The sequence below is a fragment of the Cherax quadricarinatus genome, chromosome 7 (genome assembly GCF_038502225.1).
Source record: "Cherax quadricarinatus isolate ZL_2023a chromosome 7, ASM3850222v1, whole genome shotgun sequence".
In the NCBI taxonomy this organism is placed as follows: domain Eukaryota; kingdom Metazoa; phylum Arthropoda; class Malacostraca; order Decapoda; family Parastacidae; genus Cherax; species Cherax quadricarinatus.
Genome location: NC_091298.1, coordinates 8,121,317 through 8,145,463, shown reverse-complemented (window position 1 = coordinate 8,145,463; position 24,147 = coordinate 8,121,317). Strand labels below are relative to the sequence as shown.

At 42.0% G+C, this 24,147-nt stretch overlaps 1 protein-coding gene across 1 annotated transcript in view; it reads left to right on the top strand.

Annotated features, from left to right (window-relative positions):
* Window positions 1–6,128: 6,128 nt before the first annotated feature.
* The window catches only part of LOC128685398 (sonic hedgehog protein-like), a 264,924-nt gene continuing 246,905 nt past the window's right edge, over window positions 6,129–24,147 (top strand). Inside the window, exon 1 of the mRNA XM_053771924.2 lies at window positions 6,129–6,596. Within this exon, the coding sequence (XP_053627899.1) occupies window positions 6,243–6,596 (354 nt within the window). The 5' untranslated portion in view covers window positions 6,129–6,242. The remainder of the gene's footprint in view (window positions 6,597–24,147) is intronic.

The window sequence follows — 24,147 nt, the reverse complement described above, 5'->3', positions numbered from 1 at the left end:
TATAGTGTGGTGACGGTGTCAGGCTGTTGTGGTGCCAGGATATAGTGTGGTGACGGTGTCATTTTGCTGTGCTGCCAGGATATAGTGTGGTGATGTGGTGACGGTGTCAGGTTGCTGTGGTGCCAGGATATAGTGTGGTGACGGTGTCAGGCTGCTGTGGTGCCAGGATATAGTGTGGTGAAGGTGTCAGGTTGCTGTGGTGCCAGGATATAGTGTGGTGACGGTGTCAGGCTGCTGTGGTACCAGGATATAGTGTGGTGACGGTGTCAGGCTGCTGTGGTGCCAGAATATAGTGTGGTGACGGTGTCAGGCTGCTGTGGTGCCAGGATATAGTGTGGTGACGGTGTTAGGCTGCTATGGTGCCAGGATATAGTGTGGTGACGGTGTCAGGTTGCTGTGGAGCCAGGATATAGTGTGGTGACGGTGTCAGGCTGCTCTGGTGCCAGGATATAGTGTGGTGACGGTGTCAGGTTGCTGTGGTGCCAGGATATAGTGTGGTGACGGTGTCAGGTTGCTGTGGTGCCAGGATATAGTGTGGTGACGGTGTCAGGTTGCTGTGGTGCCAGGATATAGTGTGGTGATGGTGTCAGGTTGCTGTGGTGCCAGGATATAGTGTGGTGACGGTGTCAGGTTGCTGTGGTGCCAGGATATAGTGTGGTGACGGTGTCAGGTTGCTGTGGTGACGGTGTCAGGCTGCTGTGGTGACGGTGTCAGGTTGTTGTGGTAACAGGATATAGTGTGGTGACGGTGTCAGGTTGCTGTGGTGCCAGGATATAGTGTGGTGACGGTGTCAGGCTCCTGTGGTGCCAGGATATAGTGTGGTGAAGGTGTCAGGTTGCTGTGGTGCCAGGATATAGTGTGGTGACGGTGTCAGGCTGCTGTGGTACCAGGATATAGTGTGGTGACGGTGTCAGGCTGCTGTGGTGCCAGAATATAGTGTGGTGACGGTGTCAGGCTGCTGTGCTGCCAGGATATAGTGTGGTGACGGTGTCAGGTTGCTGTGGTGCCAGGATATAGTGTGGTGACGGTGTCAGGCTGCTGTGGTGCCAGGATATAGTGTGGTGACGGTGTCAGGTTGCTGTGGTGCCAGGATATAGTGTGGTGACGGTGTCAGGCTGCTGTGGTGCCAGGATATAGTGTGGTGACGGTGTCAGGTTGCTGTGGTGCCAGGATATAGTGTGGTGACGGTGTCAGGTTGCTGTGGTGCCAGGATATAGTGTGGTGACGGTGTCAGGTTGCTGTGGTGCCAGGATATAGTGTGGTGACGGTGTCAGGCTGCTGTGGTGCCAGGATATAGTGTGGTGACGGTGTCAGGTTGCTGTGGTGCCAGGATATAGTGTGGTGACGGTGTCAGGTTGCTGTGGTGACGGTGTCAGGCTGCTGTGGTGACGGTGTCAGGTTGTTGTGGTAACAGGATATAGTGTGGTGACGGTGTCAGGTTGCTGTGGTGCCAGGATATAGTGTGGTGATGGTGTCAGGCTCCTGTGGTGCCAGGATATAGTGTGTTGACGGTGTCAGGCTGCTGTGGTGCCAGGATATAGTGTGGTGATGTGGTGACGGTGTCAGGCTGCTGTGGTGCCAGGATATAGTGTGGTGGTGTGGTGACGGTGTCAGGCTGCTGTGGTGCCAGGATATAGTGTGGTGGTGTGGTGACGGTGTCCGGTTGCTGTGGTGCCAGGATATAGTGTGGTGGTGTGGTGACGGTGTCAGGTTGCTGTGGTGCCCATATATAGTGTGGTGGTGTGGTGACCTTGTCAGGTTGCTGTGGTGCCAGGATATAGTGTGGTGGTGTGGTGACGGTGTCAGGATGCTGTGGTGCCAGGATATAGTGTGATGACGGTGTCAGGCTGCTGTGGTTCCAGGATATAGTGTGGTGACGGTGTCAGGTTGCTGTGGTGCCAGGATATAGTGTGGTGACGGTGTCAGGCTGCTGTGGTGCCAGGATATAGTGTGGTGTCGGTGTCAGGTTGCTGTGGTGCCAGGATATAGTGTGGTGACGGTGTCAGGCTGCTGTAGTGCCAGGATATAGTGTGGTGACTGTGTCCGGCTGCTGTGGTGCCAGGATATAGTGTGGTGACGGTGTCAGGCTGCTGTGGTGCCAGGATATAGTGTGGTGACGGTGTCAGGCTGCTGTGGTGCCAGGATATAGTGTGGTGACGGTGTCAGGCTGCTGTGGTGCCAGGATATAGTGTGGTGACGGTGTCAGGTTGCTGTGGTGCCAGGATATAGTGTGGTGGTGTGGTGACGGTGTCAGGTTGCTGTGGTGCCAGGATATAGTGTGGTGGTGTGGTGACGGTGTCAGGCTGCTGTGGTGCCAGGATATAGTGTGGTGGTGTGGTGACGGTGTCAGGCTGCTGTGGTGCCAGGATATAGTGTGGTGGTGTGGTGACGGTGTCAGGCTGCTGTGGTGTCAGGATATAGTGTGGTGGTGTGGTGACGGTGTCAGGCTGCTGTGGTGCCAGGATATAGTGTGGTGACGGTGTCAGGTTGCTGGATCACCAGCACACAGTGTCCAACGCTGAGTGACACTTGACACCCAGACCATCACAGTGGAGGGTATCCAGGCTTGAGTGACACATGACACCTAGACCATCACAATGAAGGATGTCCAGCCTTGAGTGACACATGACACCAAGACCATTATATTGGAGGATGTCCAGCCTTAAGTGACACATGACACCCAGACCATCACACTGAAGGATGTCCAACCTTGAGTGACACATGACACCCAGACCATTATACCGGAGGGTGTCAGGCGCTGAGTGACACATGTGGCACCTAGACAAAGAAGTAAATCTTAAGAAACTCGTTTAGAATAAGTGAATATATGCAGTCATGCAAGATGAAGATTGAGAAGTGACAATACAAGTGTTTAACGTGATCAAAAGGCATGACAATATTGATTCAGACAAATATTTAATATTGGTCAGGCAAACACGACTGGTCTGAGTCAGAGAAAATGAAGGTGAAGTTGTGTCTTGACGCAAGGAACAATACAACATATGGGAGAATAAATTGTTTTGACTGAAGGAACAATACAACATGTGAGAGAATAAACTGTGTGTTGATGCAAGGAACAATGCAACATACGGGAGAATAAACTGTGTCTTGACGCAATGAATACACCATATGGGAGAATAAAATGTGTGTTGACGCAAAAAACAATACAACATGGGAAAATAAATTGACTTGACGGAAGGAACAATACAACATATGGGAGAATAAATGAGAGAAAGTGAGTCTGCCTAAACAAGAATATAATTTTTAACACAGTCCAGCATTATGAACCAAACTTACTATACCAAAAAAAAATCACAAACAGATTGGGATAAGAGAAAGGAGAAAGGGAGAGGGGAGGGGGGAGAGGGGAAGGGGGGATAGGGAAAGAAAGGGAGGGAAGGAAGGGGAAAGGGAAGGGTAACTGGGGAATAGGGAAAGAAAGGGAGGGGAGGAAGGGGAAATGGAAGGGGAACTGGGGAAAAGGAAGAAGGGGAAGGGGAAGGGAAGGGGAAAAGCGGAAGGGGAAAGGGAAGAGAAAGAAGGGGAGAGGGAAGAAGGGGGAAGGGCGAAACTTGAAATCCAGCAAAAGTTTAATCAGAGATATTTGTCAAAACTTGTGGGACAAGTTTTGTGAGTGGGAGGCGAGCTGATAGGACGTCAGCACCCCAGGGGAGCAGCAGCAGCATAACCAAGATAACTTGCTCATGACATCGTTCCTTGGACGCCACTCAACTCAATGTGTGCTCCAGCATCACCCTAATGTATGCATCCCTGTGGACCCTCGATGCCCAGGAAGCACTGGAGAAAACTGGGAAGGGTGAGGGAAGGAGGAAAGGGAGGAGGCAGAGGAAAAGGGGGGTAAGTGGAAAGAGGGCGACGAGGTTGTCACGCTTGCCACCAACACCACACCCACACACACACACACACACACACACACACACACACACACACACACACACACACACACACACACACGGCTAGAAAGAGTGCAACGATTTGCAATGAAATTAGTTCCAGCGCTGAGGGGTTTGACCTATGTGGAGACGCTAAAGGAGCTAGTTCAACTTGAGGACACTAGAAGGTAGAAGAACCAGAGATGACATGATTACGACTTACAAAATGCTCAGAGGAACTGACAGGGTGGCGAGGGAGAGTATGTTTGAGAGGCGGGTCTCAGATACACGAGATCACAACCGAAGGTTAAAAGCGCAGATGAATCTCAAGGATGTTAGGAAATGTCTCTTTAGTCTTAGTGTGGTCAGGAAGTGCAACGACCTAGATAGCGAAGGGGGTAGAGGCAGAATCCATACAGAGCTTTAAGAATAGATATGACAAGACTCATGCAGACAGGAGTGACAACCGTAGCGGCTAGCAAAAGCGCGGGGCCAGGAGCTGAAACTTGACCCCTGCGACCACACATACACACCAAGTAATAACAGTAAGAGAGGGTTGGGTGCGTTGTATATTCTTGGAGTGCAAGAAGGCATTTGATACTGTTCCTTATAAACGAGAGGTGGTAGAAGGATGTAGGCTGGAATAACAGGGAATGTACTCCGCTGGATCCGAGATCCAGACAAAAGAGTGACTGGCCGAGTAATAATTATATTATAATTATTTTAAGAGATAAACCCGTATGAGTCATACAGATGTCAAAATAGGAAATTGAAACAAGAGGAGTCCCGTCAGGATGGGTATTACTACTATTAATTAATGTTCCTGGTATATGTGAATGATACACCAGATGGGACTGAGGCAGGCGTGTCTCTGTTGGTTGATGATGTAAAACTAATGAGAATAAAAAAAAATCGACGATGACAGGAAAAGACTGCAGATGGACCTGGGCAAACTGCACGATTGGTGAGGTAATGTAATATTATGAAGACTGGGGAATGAGCAAGAAGATCGGAAGCTGAGTACAGACTTAAGATGACAAAGGCCACAGACCTCACTCAAGGAGAACCTTGGGATAAGCATAGTGCCAAGAACATCAACCTAATGACCTCTGTATGCAATGATCTTCGGACAAATCTACGGATAGCCTTCAGGACTCAACAAAGACTCATTCATGACCCTTTATACAACAAACATCAGGCCCATCTTGAAACCAACTCTTGATAAAACATATTAAGAAACTAGAGAAAGTGTAAACATATGCAACGAAACTAGTTCCAGACCTGACAGCAGGAGTAGTCTGGAACCGGTGCCCAGAGGTGGTGACCTCCGGACACGACGCAAGTAAACACTAGAAGATAGAAGAACCATGGGAGACATAATATCATACAAAATACTCAATGAAATTGAAAGGGTAGACATGGACAGAATGTTTGAGGCGAGAAACAGGTACACGAGGGCACTTTCTCTGGAAGTTACAGAAAGAGATGAGCCATAGGTATGTCAGGAAGTAATTCTTCAGCCTCAGAGTGGTCGGGAAGTGGAATGACCTAGACAAAAAAGTAGTAAAGGCAGCCTCGGTGATCACCTGTGGCAGTGAGAGGCTACTAAGGTAGAGTGGTCCATGGAGTGGAAGTGTTCAATGATCACCTGTGGCAGTGAGAGGCTACTAAGGTAGAGTGGTCCATGGAGTGGAAGTGTTCAATGATCACCTGTGGCAGTGAGAGGCTACTAAGGTAGAGTGGTCCATGGAGTGGAAGTGTTCAATGATCACCTGTGGCAGTGAGAGGCTACAAAGGTAGAGTGGTCCATGGAGTGGAAGTGTTCAATGATCACCTGTGGCAGTGAGAGGCTACTAAGGTAGAGTGGTCCATGGAGTGGAAGTGTTCAATGATCACCTGTGGCAGTGAAGAAACATGCTGTTGCTTATGAAGACAGTATAGAGCAGTGTTTATAGTGTGTGTGTTAACCAGTGTTCTGGTATGACAAGTGTAGCAGTGCAGGTGTTGTGAGCGCAGCGTGAGTGAGTGTTGTGTGCAGGGGTAAGAGCTGCAGGTTGTGGTCAGCAGCTGGGCTGGGTCGAGGTGTGGAGGCAGGGAAGGGAGGAGCCAGGGATGCTGAGGGCACGTATGGGCGGAGCTGTGTCACTAATAGGGTGGTGATAGGCTCGCCTGTGGGGTAGACTCCTCCCTCTGCAGATAGTCTCCGCCCAGCGCGTCCCGCCCCAAGGCTGAAGCCGAGGTGTTGTCAGTGTTTTGCTGAGCGGCGTGTGTGTGTGCCATGAGTGAGACCAGGTCACCAGGCGACCTGACCTGATCTGATCAGTGAGTGAGCCCGAGCGCCACACCATCATGGGTCAGGGTGCGCGCGCGCGATGCCACTGGTGGGCTGCCCGAACCCCGCACCTGTGGTGGCAGCAGGTGTACACGTGTTTGATCATCTTGACCGTGTTGAGTGGATCATTCGTGCAGTGTTGCGGTCCGGGTCGTGGCGGAGGTCGGCGGCGCTCGCCCCGCAAGCTGAGGCCGCTGGTGTTCAAGCAACATGTTCCCAACGTGTCGGAGAAGACCCTAGGGGCCTCGGGCTTGACAGAGGGCCCAATTACCCGTGATGACCCGAGGTTTCAGAGCCTTGTACCCAACTATAACACAGATATCATCTTTAAAGACGAGGAGGGCACGGGCGCCGACAGACTGATGACAGAGGTCAGTGTGTGGGCTGTCATTGTAAAACAAGACACATGTGCCATAAAAACTTACAATACCGTGGCTGGTATTAGTAAAATGGGAGAGAAAACGTATGACGACATTTCGTCCCGTCCTGGACCAGCTGTGACTCGACAATGGTCAAGGATGGACCGATACGTCACGAAGGTCCTCTCTTAAGTGCGGGTTTTTGGTGAACGCACATGTGAAGACACACATGAGAGCTTCAGTACATCAGTTTGTACATGACGACCTCTCCAATCATTCAGTTTGTACATGATGATCTCTCCAATCATTGTCTGTACATGACGACCTCTCCAATCATTCAGTCTGTACATGATGGCCTCTCCAATCAGTTTGTACATGATGATCTCTCCAATCATTCAGTTTGTACATGATGATCTCTCCAATCATTCAGTTTGTACATGATGATCTCTCCAATCATTCAGTTTGTACATGATGACCTCTCCAATCATTCAGTTTGTACATGATCTCTCCAATCATTCAGTTTGTGCATGATGATCTCTCCAATCATTCAGTTTGTACATGATGATCTCTCCAATCACTCAGTTTGTACATGATGACCTCTCCAATCATACAGTTTGTACATGATGATCTCTCCAATCACTGTCTGTACATGATGACCTCTCCAGTCATTATCTGCACATGACGACCTCTCCAATCATTCTGTTGTACATGATGACCTCTCCAATCATTGTCTGTACATGACCTCTCCAATCATTCTGTTGTATATGATGACCTCTCCAATCATTGTCTGTACATGATGACCTCTCCAATCATTCTGTACATGATGACCTCTCCAATCACTCTGTTTGTACATAATGACGCTCTCCAATCATTCTGTCTGTACATGATGACCTCTCCAATCATTCTGTACAGGATGACCTCTTCAATCATTCAGTCTGTACATGATGACCTCTCCAATCATTCTGTCTGTACATGATGACCTTTCCAATCATTCAGTCTGTACATGATGACCTCTCCAATCATACAGTTTGTACATGATCTCTCCAATCACTGTCTGTACATGATGACCTCTCCAATCATTGTCTGCACATGACGACCTCTCCAATCATTCAGTCTGTACATGATGACCTCTCCAATCATTCTGTTGTACATGATGACCTCTCCAATCATTGTCTGTACATGATGACCTCTCCAATCATTCCGTTGTACATGATGACCTCTCCAATCATTGTCTATACATGATGTCCTCTCCAATCATTCTGTACATGACCTCTCCAATCATTGTTTGTACATAATGACCTCTCCAATCATTCTGTCTGTACATGATGACCTCTCCAATCATTCTGTACAGGATGACCTCTTCAATCATTCAGTCTGTACATGATGACCTTTCCAATCATTCAGTCTGTACATGATGACCTCTCCAATCATACAGTTTGTACATGATGATCTCTCCAATCACTGTCTGTACATGACCTCTCCAATCATTGTCCGCACATGACGACCTCTCCAATCATACAGTTTGCACATGATCTCTGCAATCATTGTCTGCACATGACGACCTCTCCAATCATTCAGTCTGTACATGATGACCTCTCCAATCATTCAGTCTGTACATGATGACCTCTCCAATCACTGTCTGTACATGATGACCTTTCCAATCATTCAGTCTGTACATGATGACCTCTCCAATCATTCAGTCTGTACATGATGACCTCTCCAATCATTCAGTCTGTACATGATGACCTCTCCAATCACTGTCTGTACATGATGACCTTTCCAATCATTCAGTCTGTACATGATGACCTCTCTAATCATTCAGTCTGTACATGATGACCTCTCTAATCATTCTGTCTGTACATGATGACCTCTCCAACCATACAGTCTGTACATGATGACCTCTCCAATCATTCAGTCTGTACATGATGACCTCTCCAACCATACAGTCTGTACATAATGACCTCTCCAATCACTGTCTATACATGATGACCTTTCCAATCATTCAGTCTGTACATGATGACCTCTCTAATCATTCAGTCTGTACATGATGACCTCCCCAATCATTCTGTCTGTACATGATGACCTCTCCAATCATTCAGTCGGTACATGATGACCTCTACAATCATTCAGTCTGTACATGATGACCTCTCCAATCACTGTCTATACATGATGACCTCTACAATCATTCTGTCTGTACATGATGACCTCTCCAACCATTCAGTCTGTACATGATGACCTCCCCAATCATTCTGTCTGTACATGATGACCTCTCCAACCATACAGTCTGTACATGATGACCTCTCCAATCATTCTGTCTGTACATGATGACCTCTCCAACCATACAGTCTGTACATGATGACCTCCCCAATCATTCAGTCTGTACATGATGACCTCTCCAACCATTCAGTCTGTACATGATGACCTCTCCAACCATTCAGTCTGTACATGATGACCTCTCCAATCATTCTGTCTGTACATGATGACCTCTCCAACCATACAGTCTGTACATGATGACCTCCCCAATCATTCAGTCTGTACATGATGACCTCTACAATCATTCTGTCTGTACATGATGACCTCTACAATCATTCAGTCTGTACATGATGACCTCTACAATCATTCAGTCTGTACATGATGACCTCTACAATCATTCAGTCTGTACATGATGACCTCTCCAATCATTCTGTCTGTACATGATGACCTCTACAATCATTCAGTCTGTATATGATGACCTCTCCAATCATTCTGTCTGTACATGATGACCTCTACAATCATTCAGTCTGTATATGATGACCTCTCCAATCATTCTGTCTGTACATGATGACCTCTACAATCATTCAGTCTGTACATGATGACCTCTACAATCATTCAGTCTGTACATGATGACCTCTACAATCATTCAGTCTGTACATGATGACCTCTACAATCATTCAGTCTGTACATGATGACCTCTACAATCATTCAGTCTGTACATGATGACCTCTCCAACCATACAGTCCGTACATGATGACCTCTCCAACCATACAGTCCGTACATGATGACCTCTCCAACCATACAGTCTGTACATGATGACCTCTCCAACCATACAGTCTGTACATGATGACCTCTCCAACCATACAGTCCGTACATGATGACCTCTCCAACCATACAGTCTGTACATGATGACCTCTCCAACCATACAGTCTGTACATGATGACCTCTCCAACCATACAGTCCGTACATGATGACCTCTCCAACCATACAGTCTGTACATGATGACCTCTCCAACCATACAGTCTGTACATGATGACCTCTTCAATACTTATTTTACATGTGTCACCTTATAAAGCATGTCTTAGCGGAGATGTGTTTGTGACACCTCGCTGCTGCTGCTGCTGCTGCTGCTGCTGCTGCTGCTGCTGCTGACTTTATTTCAGTCACTGCCACAAGATGCTGGTCTGCTCTTGCTTACATCAACACCCAAAACAAGATATTTATCTCAAGTATTTGTGTATACTATTACAGATAATCATTTACCGCGGGTAACAACCCAGGCAGTAATCTTATCATGCGTGTGGAACTGACGCCAGGGTTTGGTGGTCGTCAGGAAAACACTTTGTGGTCGTCGGCGCCAGTGCCTGTGTGGCATTGATACCACTGGGTGTGTGGCACTGACTCCAGCTGGCGAGTAGCACTGGCTCCAGGGAGCAGTGAGCATCAAGAACAGTAGTCGAGAGTGTGGCGGGAGCTGTCAAGGTGTTTACTGGTATAGGTAACGCTGTCGGTGTTCGCAGGTATAGTTAACGTTAGTGTTCGCTGGTATAGGTAACGTTACAATGTTCACTGGTATAAGTAACGTTGTTACAGTATTCACTAGTATAGATACCGTTGTCAGTGTTCATTAGTATAGGTAACGTTGTTACGGTGTTCATTGGTATAGGTAACGTACCAAATGTTCAATGGTATAGATAACGTTACAGTGTTCACTGGTATAGGCAATGTTGTTACAGTGTTTACTGATAAGCAGTCTATTCCAACATTTATTTCTCAACGGTCTCCTTAATAATAATAATAATCTTTATTTCTACAAGTACATGTACAAGACGTACAGGCCTAGCTGACATCAATGACACTACTATATAGAAAAAGCCTTGTTATGTAGAGCATTTCGAGCAAATTGGGTGAATTTTGTCCCCAGGACAAAATCAATTTAAAAAAAATAATTTGTTATTACGGTAACAGAAATATGGAGGAGTGTCAAGCGTGGTGCCAAGAATGGGTGAGGGGTGGACAATGTCACCGTCAGTGCCAACACTATGTGGATACTGTTATACACTATCTGTAACTGAATGTCATAAAAATGCAGTCAGAAGCCTGATCAGATCCATAACCCACCATGATAAGATGAAGGTAGATAAGCACATTCTCGGGATAACTTGGAATGTAAACAGATTGACGGATGCTGTAGCAGCCAAGCTCAGGCTTGATTACAAGTACATCTTAGAGTTTGTTATATACACAGACGAAGATTAAACTAAATGTAAAGTAAGTGGTCAGCCTTAAAGTCACTTTCTTGAACACTGTGCTCTTCATTGTCCACTTATCGAGTAATATACTGTAGAAAAAGGTAATACACTAAACCTGTATGATAGTTCATAGTGTCTTATACATGAAAATAAGATACCAGGAATTCTCAGCAAGTATCCCAATTTGATAGCAACACAAAATAATGACAATTTGTAAATAATATATGTTTACATGTACTCCTGTTGGTTATTTTAGGACCTGGTTCCTAGTCCTTGCATCCGTATCTTACCATTCACCAGATCGAAGTTACTGAAGCTATTTCTAGTTTTCTAAACGTAAGTACTTCTAGTCTGCCGCCTACAGGTGTATACTAATGTTATCATGTTTCAGCATGTACTGAAACTGAAAAAACATCTCTGAACAGAGCTTAGCGAATCTTTCATTGTCGTAGTACTAATGATTCCTTCGGAGTGGCATAATATTAATGAATATTTCAGTATAATTACCTATTTATAGGTAGAGGAGTAGAGCTGTGCTCGTGGAGTCCCGTCTTCAATACTCTGTTCATCACATAACATTTTCAAATTTCCACTGTGACACCACTTACTGATTCCTCCTTTAATGCATTCCACTGGTCAACCACTCTACTGTAGGACAGTACTAACGAATATTACAGTGTGGGACAGTACTAATGAATCTTACAGTGTGGGACAGTACTAACGAATATTACAGTGTGGGACAGTACTAATGAATCTTACAGTGTGGGACAGTACTAACGAATCTTACAGTGTGGGACAGTACTAACGAATATTACAGTGTGGGACAGTACTAATGAATCTTACAGTGTGGGTCAGTACTAACGAATCTTACAGTGTGGGACAGTACTAATGAATCTTACAGTGTGGGACAGTACTAACGAATATTACAGTGTGGGACAGTACTAATGAATCTTACAGTGTGGGACAGTACTAACGAATCTTACAGTGTGGGACAGTACTAACGAATATTACAGTGTGGGACAGTACTAATGAATCTTACAGTGTGGGTCAGTACTAACGAATCTTACAGTGTGGGACAGTACTAATGAATCTTACAGTGTGGGACAGTACTAATGAATCTTACAGTGTGGGACAGTACTAACGAATCTTACAGTGTGGGTCAGTACTAACGAATCTTACAGTGTGGGACAGTACTAACGAATCTTACAGTGTGGGACAGTACTAATGAATCCTACAGTGTGGGACAGTACTAACGAATCTTACAGTGTGGGACAGTACTAATGAATCTTACAGTGTGGGACAGTACTAACGAATCTTACAGTGTGGGACAGTACTAATTAATCTTACAGTGTGGGTCAGTACTAACGAATCTTACAGTGTGGGACAGTACTAATGAATCTTACAGTGTGGGACAGTACTAATGAATCTTACAGTGTGGGACAGTACTAACGAATCTTACAGTATGGGACAGTACTAATTAATCTTACAGTGTGGGTCAGTACTAACGAATCTTACAGTGTGGGACAGTACTAATGAATCTTACAGTGTGGGACAGTACTAATTAATCTTACAGTGTGGGTCAGTACTAACGAATCTTACAGTGTGGGACAGTACTAATTAATCTTACAGTGTGGGTCAGTACTAACGAATCTTACAGTGTGGGACAGTACTAATTAATCTTACAGTGTGGGTCAGTACTAACGAATCTTACAGTATGGGACAGTACTAATTAATCTTACAGTGTGGGACAGTACTAATGAATCTTACAGTGTGGGACAGTACTAACGAATCTTACAGTGTGGGACAGTACTAACGAATCTTACAGTGTGGGAAGCCTTTATCTGAGCACCTAGAACGCTACCTAGAACAAGGGCATTGTTTCACTCAATCTCCTAATAATAAGTCAAATATATGTACTCAAAACCCCACCTTCCCGTGGTTGTCAACTAGCTTATAAGAATAAGTAATTTCTTCAGAGACAATTCTTCACTTCTCGGTTGCTTTAATTTTACGAAAATATCGGCCAGTCTAATTTAGATTGCTTTGACGTCTAGGGAAGCTCTAGATCATTGATCTAAAGGGTAGAAACGAGCTTCAATTCGACTATTATGTAAAGACAAGAGCTTGAATACCACTATCACGTGTAGGGAAGAGCTTCAATACCACTATCATTTATAGGAAAGAGTTCAGTGCCACTATCACGAGTAGAGGAGAGTTTCAGTACCATTATCCTGTGTGCAGAAGAGCTTCAATACCACTTTCGTGTAGGAAAGAGCTTTAATACCACTATCAGGTGTAAAGAAGATCTAGAGTGCTACTCTATCTAGAGTCTTTAATCTAGAAAAGCTGTACGCTTCTGCTCTCACGTTTAGGCTGGTTCTCACGTGTAGAGAAGTTCTAGTGTATTGTTTTCATGTCTAGGAATGTTTTCGAGCGCTCCTCTTGTGTCTAGGGAATCTAGTGTGCTGATCTCATGTCTAGCAATAGAAAACAAGGAAATATAGGAAAATTACCATATTTCCCGGCATATAAGGTGGGCTTTTTATGCCACACAAAGTCTTGGAAAATCAGGGTCAAGGGTAGGCCTTTATTTATGCTTCAGCAGTTGTTTACTGACGTTACGTTACAACTGCTTTGAAACATCGTCTTATAAGTCTTACATTCTCGTGCGCCTTATATTCCGGAAAATACGGTAATCTTCACAGTGTAACCTCTCCCCCAAACAAGACGGGCGTTTACACACGCATTTGTCTGATGATTTCTGCTCAATCTAGGCCTCTAAAATAATTAGATATTTATAATTAAAGTATTGTAGTATAATTAACCCAAAGCAACGAAATTATATAAGACATGCTTACTTCTGGCAGCGCGGGGCATACAAAAGAGCATCAGAATATTGGTGTCTCTCGGGAAGGCTGTTTATACAATGTGATTTTCTTTATTGACAAATTTCACACCATCATGGCTGCAGAGTGCTCTAGCCACAACTATTTGTTGTCAGTTGGGGGCCTACGCTAACCTTCCTGGGATGCATATATAGAGAGATAAAGAGAGTTAAACGTACATTTTCTTGAAAAGTGTTGAATGAGGGGTGACGAGTTGCGTGCGAAGAAATGAAGAAAGTTTCAAATCAGAAGAGAATTCTAAGCAATACATTCAAAACAAACAATAATTTATATGTAACACAGGAAAATACTGCCTTGACGATGGAAGTGTAGACAAGTGAAAACAAACTACAGTGCATCTCTATTTAAGCAATAAAAACTAAGCTGGATAGATTCATCAGTGAAAACTTGCTTCATACGAGCAGCTTGCTGCAGTGACTCTTGGTCTCTACATAATTCAGAATAAAAAATCAGTGTAGCCAGTGCATCTGAGCTAACATGTAATATGTTATGCATATAATTCAGAGTAAAGCTATCAGTGTAGCCAGTACATCCGAGCTAACATGTAATATGTTATGCATATAATTCAGAGTAAAGCTATCAGTGTAGCCAGTACATCCGAGCTAACATGTAATCTTCAATCGCTGGCCTACACAGGAAATGATGCATGTCATTTTCTTTTATATTTCTTCCTCCATTGCCCCTTCAATGGAACTAAAATACTCAACCAACATACTGTCCTCGTGAATGTTATGTATGTTTCAGATATTAGAATGAATTGTTATTCTCCCATTTGCATTATCTTGCACGTGGATTAAACTCCAGCAGTCACTTGATTGACGACTCCTTCATCCTGCCTCAGTCTTTTTGTTATGAGTCTAAATCATGCAATGTTGTTAGTCTTCTCATTAGTCTCACATCAGCAGCAAACAGCGATCCATAGTGTTTCATCTCTGACAGATCATTTATGCATATTTGGAAAAGAAAGGAGCTTTGCTAAACCTCAGTTGTTATTCTGGCCCACAACTGTCTTAATGTAACTGTCCTATCTGTTCGGTAATTATTGCTCCGTTTGAGCGTTTTTTTTCCTTGCACTCCTGCTTGCTCTTCAGATTTATTAATCAATCTTCGACGCAATACTGTGTCAAGTGCCTTCTTGCAGTACAAGAAAATGTAGTCAATCCACTCTTCTTTCTGTTTGCTTAATTCCCGTTTCTTTATCACAAAACTGAGCAAATTAATAAGGTAGAACTTTCCTAAATTTTTGCAACTCTTCCTTTCCAACTGCATTACCAAACTACTGCTGATTATCTTTTCCAGCACTTATATATATATATATATATATATATATATATATATATATATATATATATATATATATATATATATATATATGTCGTTCCGAATATGTAAAACTGGTCAATTAGCAATAACTCATTTAAAATTAAGTCCTTTCTGAAAATTTCTCTTATACGTTTAAAGATATATTTTTTTTATTAATGTTAATGTAAAAAAAATAATTTTGAACCAATTATTATTATTATTATTATAATCAAGGGGAAGCGCTAAACCCGGAGGATTATACAGCGCCTGGGGGGGGGGGATGTGGAAGGCATTCAGGCTTAATTCGGGGAACTGGAGCACAGATCCAATTTCCTAAATCAAGAGCCCCTCACCAACATCAAGGAACCTTCCTTGAGGGGAATTTTGAACCAAAAGAATCTTAGAAAACTTACCTAACCTTATTATAACAAGTGTAATTTATTTTAGCCTAACCCAACTAAATATATTTTAAATACGTTGACAGTAATTTAGTACTAAACAAACACAATCAAATATATTTTTTTTTAGGTTCAGAATGATTTTGGCGAAATTATTGCATACACAAATTTTCACTTGTCCTATATGGCAAAATGAGCGTTGCTATTTAAGCCAAGATGGCAAGTTCTGCTTATTCGGCAGGACATATATATGTATATGTATTTATATATATATACATATACATAAATATATATATAAATATATATATATATATATATATGTATGTTGTGCTGAATAGATAAAATTGGTCAATTAGCAAGAACTCATTTAAAATTAAGTCCTTTCTACAATTTTCTCTTATACGTTTAAAGAACCTTAGAAAACTTACCTAACCTTATTATAACAAGCGCAATTTAATTTAGCTTAATCCAACTAAATATATTTTAGATAAGTTTACAATAATTTAATAATAAGCAAACACATTGAAATGTATTTTCTCGTTAGGTTCAGAATGATTTTTGCGAAATTACTGCTTACACAAATTTTCGCTTGCCTTATTCGGCAAGAAGAGCGTTGCTATTTGAGCTAAAATAGCAAGTTTTACCTATATATATATATATATATATATATATATATATATATATATATATACACACACACACACACACTTGGTACAGTTATTAACAAAGTCCTCCTTGTTGTATGCTTGCAGTCTCTGTGACCCCGAGTCTATACTCCGCCTATGGTCTTTACTTTCCTTTTGATTTCTGTTTTTGTTTTCACTGGTCATCCTAGTAGTGCGTTAAACTAATGTGATTTTTTCTTGTCTTTGTTTTTATTCTCATTAGCTTTACATTATCTGTGAAGAGCGATGCATAAAACTGTCTTTTCTGGGATGTCGTTTACACATATGAGGTAAAGTACCGGTCCCAGTAACGACCCTTGTAGGACCCCACTACTCACGCCTGTTTATCCTTATAAGTCCTCCTGACCATCACTCTCGGCCTCCGTTCCCTTAGTTATTCTGCGATTCATTGTAGGACCCTTCCCGTTATCCCTGCCAGCTCTTGTACTTTGTGGATCATTCTCTGATGTTGTACAGCATCAAATGCCTTCTAAGATTCCAGGAACATGCGGGCCACACTCCCCACCCTTTCCTGCTACAGCTCTGTCGCTCTGTGATATGCTATAGCACTCTGACGTCCACTCTTTATATCCCTAAACACTCTAAACTTCTTAATGCATTAGTGAAGACTTTTATCCTATGCCAGACATGGGTATAAAATAGTCAAAGTCTAGGAAGAATACAAGACATATTTTTGCGGCTAGAACAATGCACAACTTACAGTCCTGACTTGATTGTCCAGCACAGACAGTAGAAGCATCTGAAGATTTATCTCCACTTTGTGAGTCAGTCTATTTTGTCTGGATCACTTCTTACATTAACTTTGGAACGCATACTAAAAATGAAGAATTATCGAGAGGATTTATGCTTGATTATAAATTTACAATGGCCGCAAGAATCAGTACCAGAATAGTAAATTTCAAACATTTTACAGAAATGAAGTGCAAATAATTGAAAAGACCACAGCACGAACAGCAAACATGAATTTGACACCAGTCAGATTCGTGTGGCTGCTCTTGCACGGCCTCACGCAAGAAGAGACACAAGTTTGTTTCGTCCATCACAGTCAGAATTTTACGTTACTAACACCTGGCCTCAGCTACAAATACCTCTTGCAAAAATAGCTAACAAAAAGGCACAATACCGTGACTGGAACAATACACAAATAATCCGTGCACAGGAGAGAGGAACTTACGACCACGTTTCGGTCCGAAACGTCGTCGTAAGCTCCTCTCTCCTATGTGGGGGTTATTTGTGCATCTCTTGCAGTTTGCCTCGTTTGCTCAGAAATGACCCAATGTACCTTTTGTCATCGGAATTATTCTTGTGTATTGCTTCATAAAATTATTCTATGTAAATATTTTCAAGATTTTTAAGGCCATTCTTACATAGCTTTTCATAAAACGTCAAAATATTTTATCCATAATGACATATTACCCAAAACCCTAGTAAAGTATCTGTGTTATAATCTACCAGCTGCCGCCCACATGATGGGTACTGACCTGCATAATAAACCTATCAAATAAAATAAATCACTAGGTGAAGGTTCCATGCTGATGCTGCCTACTAGAATAATGGTTTATTATTATTATTATTATTATTATTATTATTATTATTATTATTATTATTATTATTATTATCTTCAAGATAAGCACTAAACTCGTATTATGGGTTTACTTAAATTTTGTACAGCATCTTGAACATCACTTTGGTCAGGTTCCTTACATCTGCCAACCATTTAAACGCTGTTGGTGATATCTGTTGTATATATCTCTAGAAAAATAAGCTCGGTGTGATGTCGACTCTAGAATTTTTGTTATGTATCTGATTCTTGTGATTTCGATTTAGAACAGTAACCTATTCTAGTGTTATTTTTCCCTTGCCCCATCTTCATCCCTGTATACTTGCTAGGATTATGATCTTAAAGCAACTTGCTTGCTTATTTTTTGTAATTCATCTAAGTTATCTTTCATTCTCATCTTCTCATTCTCTGGAAGAAGCTGTACACGCGGGTATGGCGAGACAACACGTTTATCGTGAGATTATTAGACGGAGGATCGAGCCTCCAGCACTCCCTGCTCTGAATGACCAAAACGAACTTTGTGCTGCACACTAAATTCAAAACTTTATAAATGACTCCATCAGGAAACATGATATTAAGACTTATTTCCTTGACAGAACATTCACATACATTAGGCTTAATAAATGATTATTTAACGAGTCCACTTGATATGTCCTTAGTTTCTGTTTCATATTTATTTCTTTATCCCTTGGAACACCATCTCTGCCACAGTACATTCCTTCACTGTCTTGAATGATGCCATCTATCGAATCCCGAAGGCAGTATACTCCAGTGGTACACGTGTCATCAATATCATCCAGTTGATGTACGTCTATTGTTCTGGTTCTTCTCATGCCAGTCTGTCCTTGTGTACCCTGTCAATGACCTTCAGTACCTTGTTCACTCTATCAACGCCCTGTGTACCTTATAGTTTGTCATCATCACTTCCCTAACCCTTCACTTTCATTGGTGCAATGTTCAGTTACTTTATCTTTAGAGTTCATGTTTTTTAGCTCTGGTAGTCTAGTTGCCTTGATTTTTTAATACTAACTCAAGCTGTATATGATTAACAAGATGTGGGCTTCATGAAGGTACTTCATACTAGTTGACTGATCTGGCGTAAGTAGTGTCTATTGTACTGAAAGACTCCGTTCAGATTCTAGGAGTTTTTACATGTAACAGAAGTGCATTTGCTGTCGAAGAGAGTATCTATTCTTAATATGTGTATAAATCTTCTTTTTACTGTTTTGTAGTCCAAATCATTCCACGTCCTGAGTACTCTGAAGCTGAAGAAATATCTCCTGACATCCCTGCATTTATCTGTGTTTTTAAATCCGAATGTACCCTCATGTACCTGCTTCCCGCCTCTTAAACAGCATATTCTTCTTCATCCTATAAAGTCCTATGAGTATTTTGTGAGTCGTTATCATGCCTCCCTTGGGCTTCCTGTTCTCTGTGTTGTCAGAATTAACAACCGAAATCTCACCTCATATCCCGGACTAGGCTAGTTGTGAACCTCTGCATTTTTTTGAGCTTCTTGACATGTCTGCTCAAGTGTGGCTTCAATGCAGGTGTTGCCTTCTACAATATGGGTCTGGCATATATTGTAAAAATTGTCGTGCATGACACTCTTTGCTTATATATGCTAAACACGCACATGCTGCGCAAGTTATTCGACTGATGTGCGCCTCAGGTGATATACTCGGTATTATGCTCACCCGAGGTCCTTCTTGAGTGAGGTTGGCACCCTTTGTCATTCATGTCAGCCTGCACTCCGGATCTGATCTTTTTTTTCCTTACTCAATTTCCGTAAGTTTGCACTTACTGGCGTTGAAGTCCAATAACCATTTATCAGACTAATTCTATATCTTGTCCAGATTGTTGTGTGTGTGTGTGTGTGTGTGTGTGTGAGAGAGAGAGAGAGAGAGAGAGAGAGAGAGAGAGAGAGAGAGAGAGAGAGAGAGAATGTGTGTACTGTACTTGAAACTGTGTAGTGTTTGCCTCCACCACATTTTCCACTAATGGAAGGGTCACCAATCGTTTTTGTTCGAATGAGCCACAAAGTAAAAATGTTTAAAAGAAGTTGATTTCATAGACATAAAATACGACACAAGTCTAGATATTTAACGACCAACATTCCATCCAAAGCGAATAGTAACCAAAATGTTAATATAAATATTAGTATTAAATATAAGCAATATTAATATAATCAGTAAATTACTAAACCTTAACTTAAGAAACTTTAATTCAAGGATAAATTTCATCTTATTTATTAACACCTGAAAGAATACAATTGAAAGTAAAATGTTTGTTTGACGTGATACTTGAGGCTGCATTTCATTAAGAAGTTCTTCAATATATGTTTTCTTTAGCGGCTCAAAATCTTATAATTCAAAAAATAGAATTCGATATTGCTTCGTCTGACGCGCATATAACAAGTTTTTGTCCTTGTAACAGATATTTAGTTAAACTTTTTGGCTTACACACGGGTAAGAACGCGCCGTGCCACTGCGCTTCTAGTAAACCTCAACTGTATGATTCTTACTCACTGATTATCGTGATCTGATCATTGCATGCCGACCCTGATTCAACATGACCTTGTTGTTCAGTTTACAGCTCAACGAAGACAAATTCATCTTGAGGATCACACAACATCAGTTACAAGGTCGCAATGATTAGACATCACAGCAGCTGCTGACTCCTGTGAAGTCTAATCAATGATTGGATACTACTTACCATCCTAAGATTTCAAAAGTGCTTCCTACTATCCCCTTGTTCATTTGCGTTTTTAGCTGTGATATATGTACGCCTGGCTCCCCCCCCCCCTTTCCCCTCCCTACACACTGTTTAATCACCTGAGGATTTTGTATGTCATGATCTTGTCCTCCTTAATTTTTCCATTTTCTAGTTTTATTAGGGAGAGTGTCTTAGGTTTTTCCTCGTAGTCAATTCCTCATAGTTCCATTACCTGTCTCACTGCAAACACTTGGATTCTTTTCAGTTTTTCTATATGTTTGATTAGATGACGGCTCCAAGCTGGCTCTGTAGATACTACATGAACGAAACGTAAGATGCATATAATGTGCAAAATTCCTTGTTTAAGTTCCTGAAATCAACTGTCAGACTAACTACTTGTGTATATACTGCTAATGCTGCGCAATTTATGTACATTTCTTGTGATATGCTTGATGCAAATCTTATTCTCAAAGCCTTCTACTTACACTATATCTGCAGCCTCTCTCTCTTCCCAAGTTTTATTTTATGTCAGACAGAATTCGCGTAACCATTTTCCTAGCTAGGTTTGCAGCTTGTTCAAGTCTTCTTCGAGCTTTCCTCTGTCTTCTTCAGTGGTAATATAACATTAATATCACAACCGCAAGTAATGATACATAAAATTATTTTTTATAGGCATCCTTGAGGTCTCCTTCACCTCCTGTGTCTACTCCCATGCATCTTCACTTACCATTACCTTGTACTTTCTATTCACTAATTATGTCAGTCAATTTCAGTACCCACCTTGCTATCCTAGTTGTTCTTCCAGTTTGAATAGCAGCCTCTTGTATGGTACTGTGTCAAATGTTTTCTTAGCTCTTGAGGAAGATACAGTCTATGCAACCTCCTGTCTCTCGCTTTATTTCCATCAGTGTGGCATAAAACTGTAGATTTTTAAAATATAATTTTCCATATCTAAGCCCATGCTGGTTCACTCTTATCTATTTCTTTCAAGGTGCTCAACTACTCTCTTTCTAGTACATATATATTTCAGTGTCCTCTGACTATTTACCTTCTAGAATACTGAGATCACATTTGCAATTTACAGGCCGCCTGGCAATTGCTCTCTTTCCAATGATTTGAATATAGCTTTATAAAATGAGTCACAGACCTCCTTTGCTTCTTCCTGCAATTTCGCCGGTGACAGCCTATCAGGTTAATAAGAACATAAAAAACAACACTGCAACAGACCTACTGGCCCATACTAGGCAAGTCCTCAAGGCTATATCCACTGTTTTCATAACATCTAAGTTACCCTAGAAGCCTTTTCATTTTCTTTTCACTGAAATTTCTTGTAGTACTGGCTGCTCGTACCTTCATTTCCTTCCTAGTATCTCCTCAAAAACTTTACTAATGACCTCTTGTGTAATTTTCAAATTGCCTTTCTCCCCCCCCCCCGTCTTTTCATACTAGCATAGTCATTCCTAACTTCTGCTTAGTTCATATTTTCTGTCGTTCTTCTTTTACATACAAGTCTTCGAAACTCCCTGTCTTGCTGGTACAAATCAGTCTCTTGCTTCCTGCTATATTTTAAATAATCCCGTCTACTCTCCTACTTTCCATTTTCTTTCCCACTTACTTAAGGAACTCATTCGCGTGTAATTACCTCTTCTTCAGTTCGGTTTTCTTGCATTTCTTTTGTTCTTTTTCCATCGCCACCTCCATCAGGTAGTCGCAGGGAAATGACTAGATGGTCCTGGCTCTAAGAGGGTTCTCATATTCGAGTGCCTTACTGGTCCAGTCTGAATTTTTATTTTCTTCGGGTAATCTTTTAGTATCTTTTAACATGTTGCCTCATGACATTTCCCCACTATTTCCTCAGTTTATTTTTTTCCATATTTCTGACCCTCAGTGCCAATCCATATTTTTCCACATTTCTGGCCCTCCGTGCCAATCCCAACTTTCCATATTTCTGGCCCTCCGTGCCAATCCCAACTTCTTGTGATTAAAGTCTTCTAAGAACACAAAGATTTGACTTTGTTTCATTTACTCACTGTGCTGCTTCTTCCAGGATCTGTATTGCTACTCTCATATTCTAATCATTCTCCCTTCTTGGTCGTCTTGTGTTCTGTGGAAGATTACAAACTTCTACTAATATCTTCCCTTCACCTTTTTCCATTATTCCTGTTGAACTGTATCTGAAATATCCTTGCAACGGTTATTCCTCTCTTCATAACACTTATGTAATTCAGTAGAACAATTCATCCGTATTCCTTCTTTTATTTTCCTAGCTGTGTGATATCCCTCAGGGTATATTACAGTGGTCATTCCCGTAAACTTTCTCACTACTACTATACCGTTTTCTGCTCTTATTGAAATATTCATCTTGCAACTCTTGTTTACAATGCAATCAGATTTTGTGGACAAAACTTTTAATCTTCTAGTAATCTCTGTGTTGTATCTTGTCCTTGTTAGATGTCTGGAGGCTGGGGAGATCCGTCCAAGTGTTTGGGATGTGGTGGGTAGAGTTGAGTATGTACAAATAAGTGATGAGAGGCATTTTAAGGTTGTGTCGTGATATTTGGAGTGAGGGAATGGGATGGTCGGGAGATGAAGACGGGGAAGCGGGTAGCAAGAATCTGGTGATAAGGAGGAAGTTTGCATGTGTGTGTGTGTGTGTGTGTGTGTGTGTGTGTGTGTGTGTGTGTGTGTGTGTGTGTGTGTGTGTGTGTGTGTGTGTGTGTGTGTGTGTGTGCGTGCGCGTGCGAGCGTGGGTGCACGCGCGCTCAATTGCATGTCTGCGTTTACGTGCGTGCATGCGCAAGTGCCAGCATGCGTGCGCGCGTGACGTTCTGATTCACCAGTGTCTAGGAAGGCAGTGATAAGAGTGTCCAGGGGTGCCCGAACGTGAGTCAGTGTGAAGACAGCCAATGATAACCACTATCTGCTCACTGGGGGTCGTGTAATACCGGGCACGTGTCCTCCAGCAATCACTGGTGGACTTTCCTACCTCCTTGGCTTCAACCACAACAACATGATTTCTAACCTCGAATGTACTACCTACTGCAGCTGAGGACAGTAAGGCTGCATATCACCTCACCTGTATACTACCATCTATGCATATATATTAATCCCTAAAATAGGCACTCTATTAATTTTTCAGTGCATATATATATATATATATATATATATATATATATATATATATATATATATATATATATATATATATATACATATGCATATATATATATATGCATATATATATATGCAAAGATTTTAAATGATTTTAACATGGTTAGTTTTGATGTTACTTCCTTGTTTACGAAAGTTCCTGTTGATGATTTATTAAGTTTCTTATCTGAAGAACTCGTTAACTATGATTTACCATTGCCAGTTCCTACTATCATTAAACTTATTAAACTTTGCATTGTTGATGCAAAATTTGTATTTAATGATAAGTTTTACACTCAGAAGTTTGGTATGGCAATGGGAAATCCTCTTTCACCTGTTC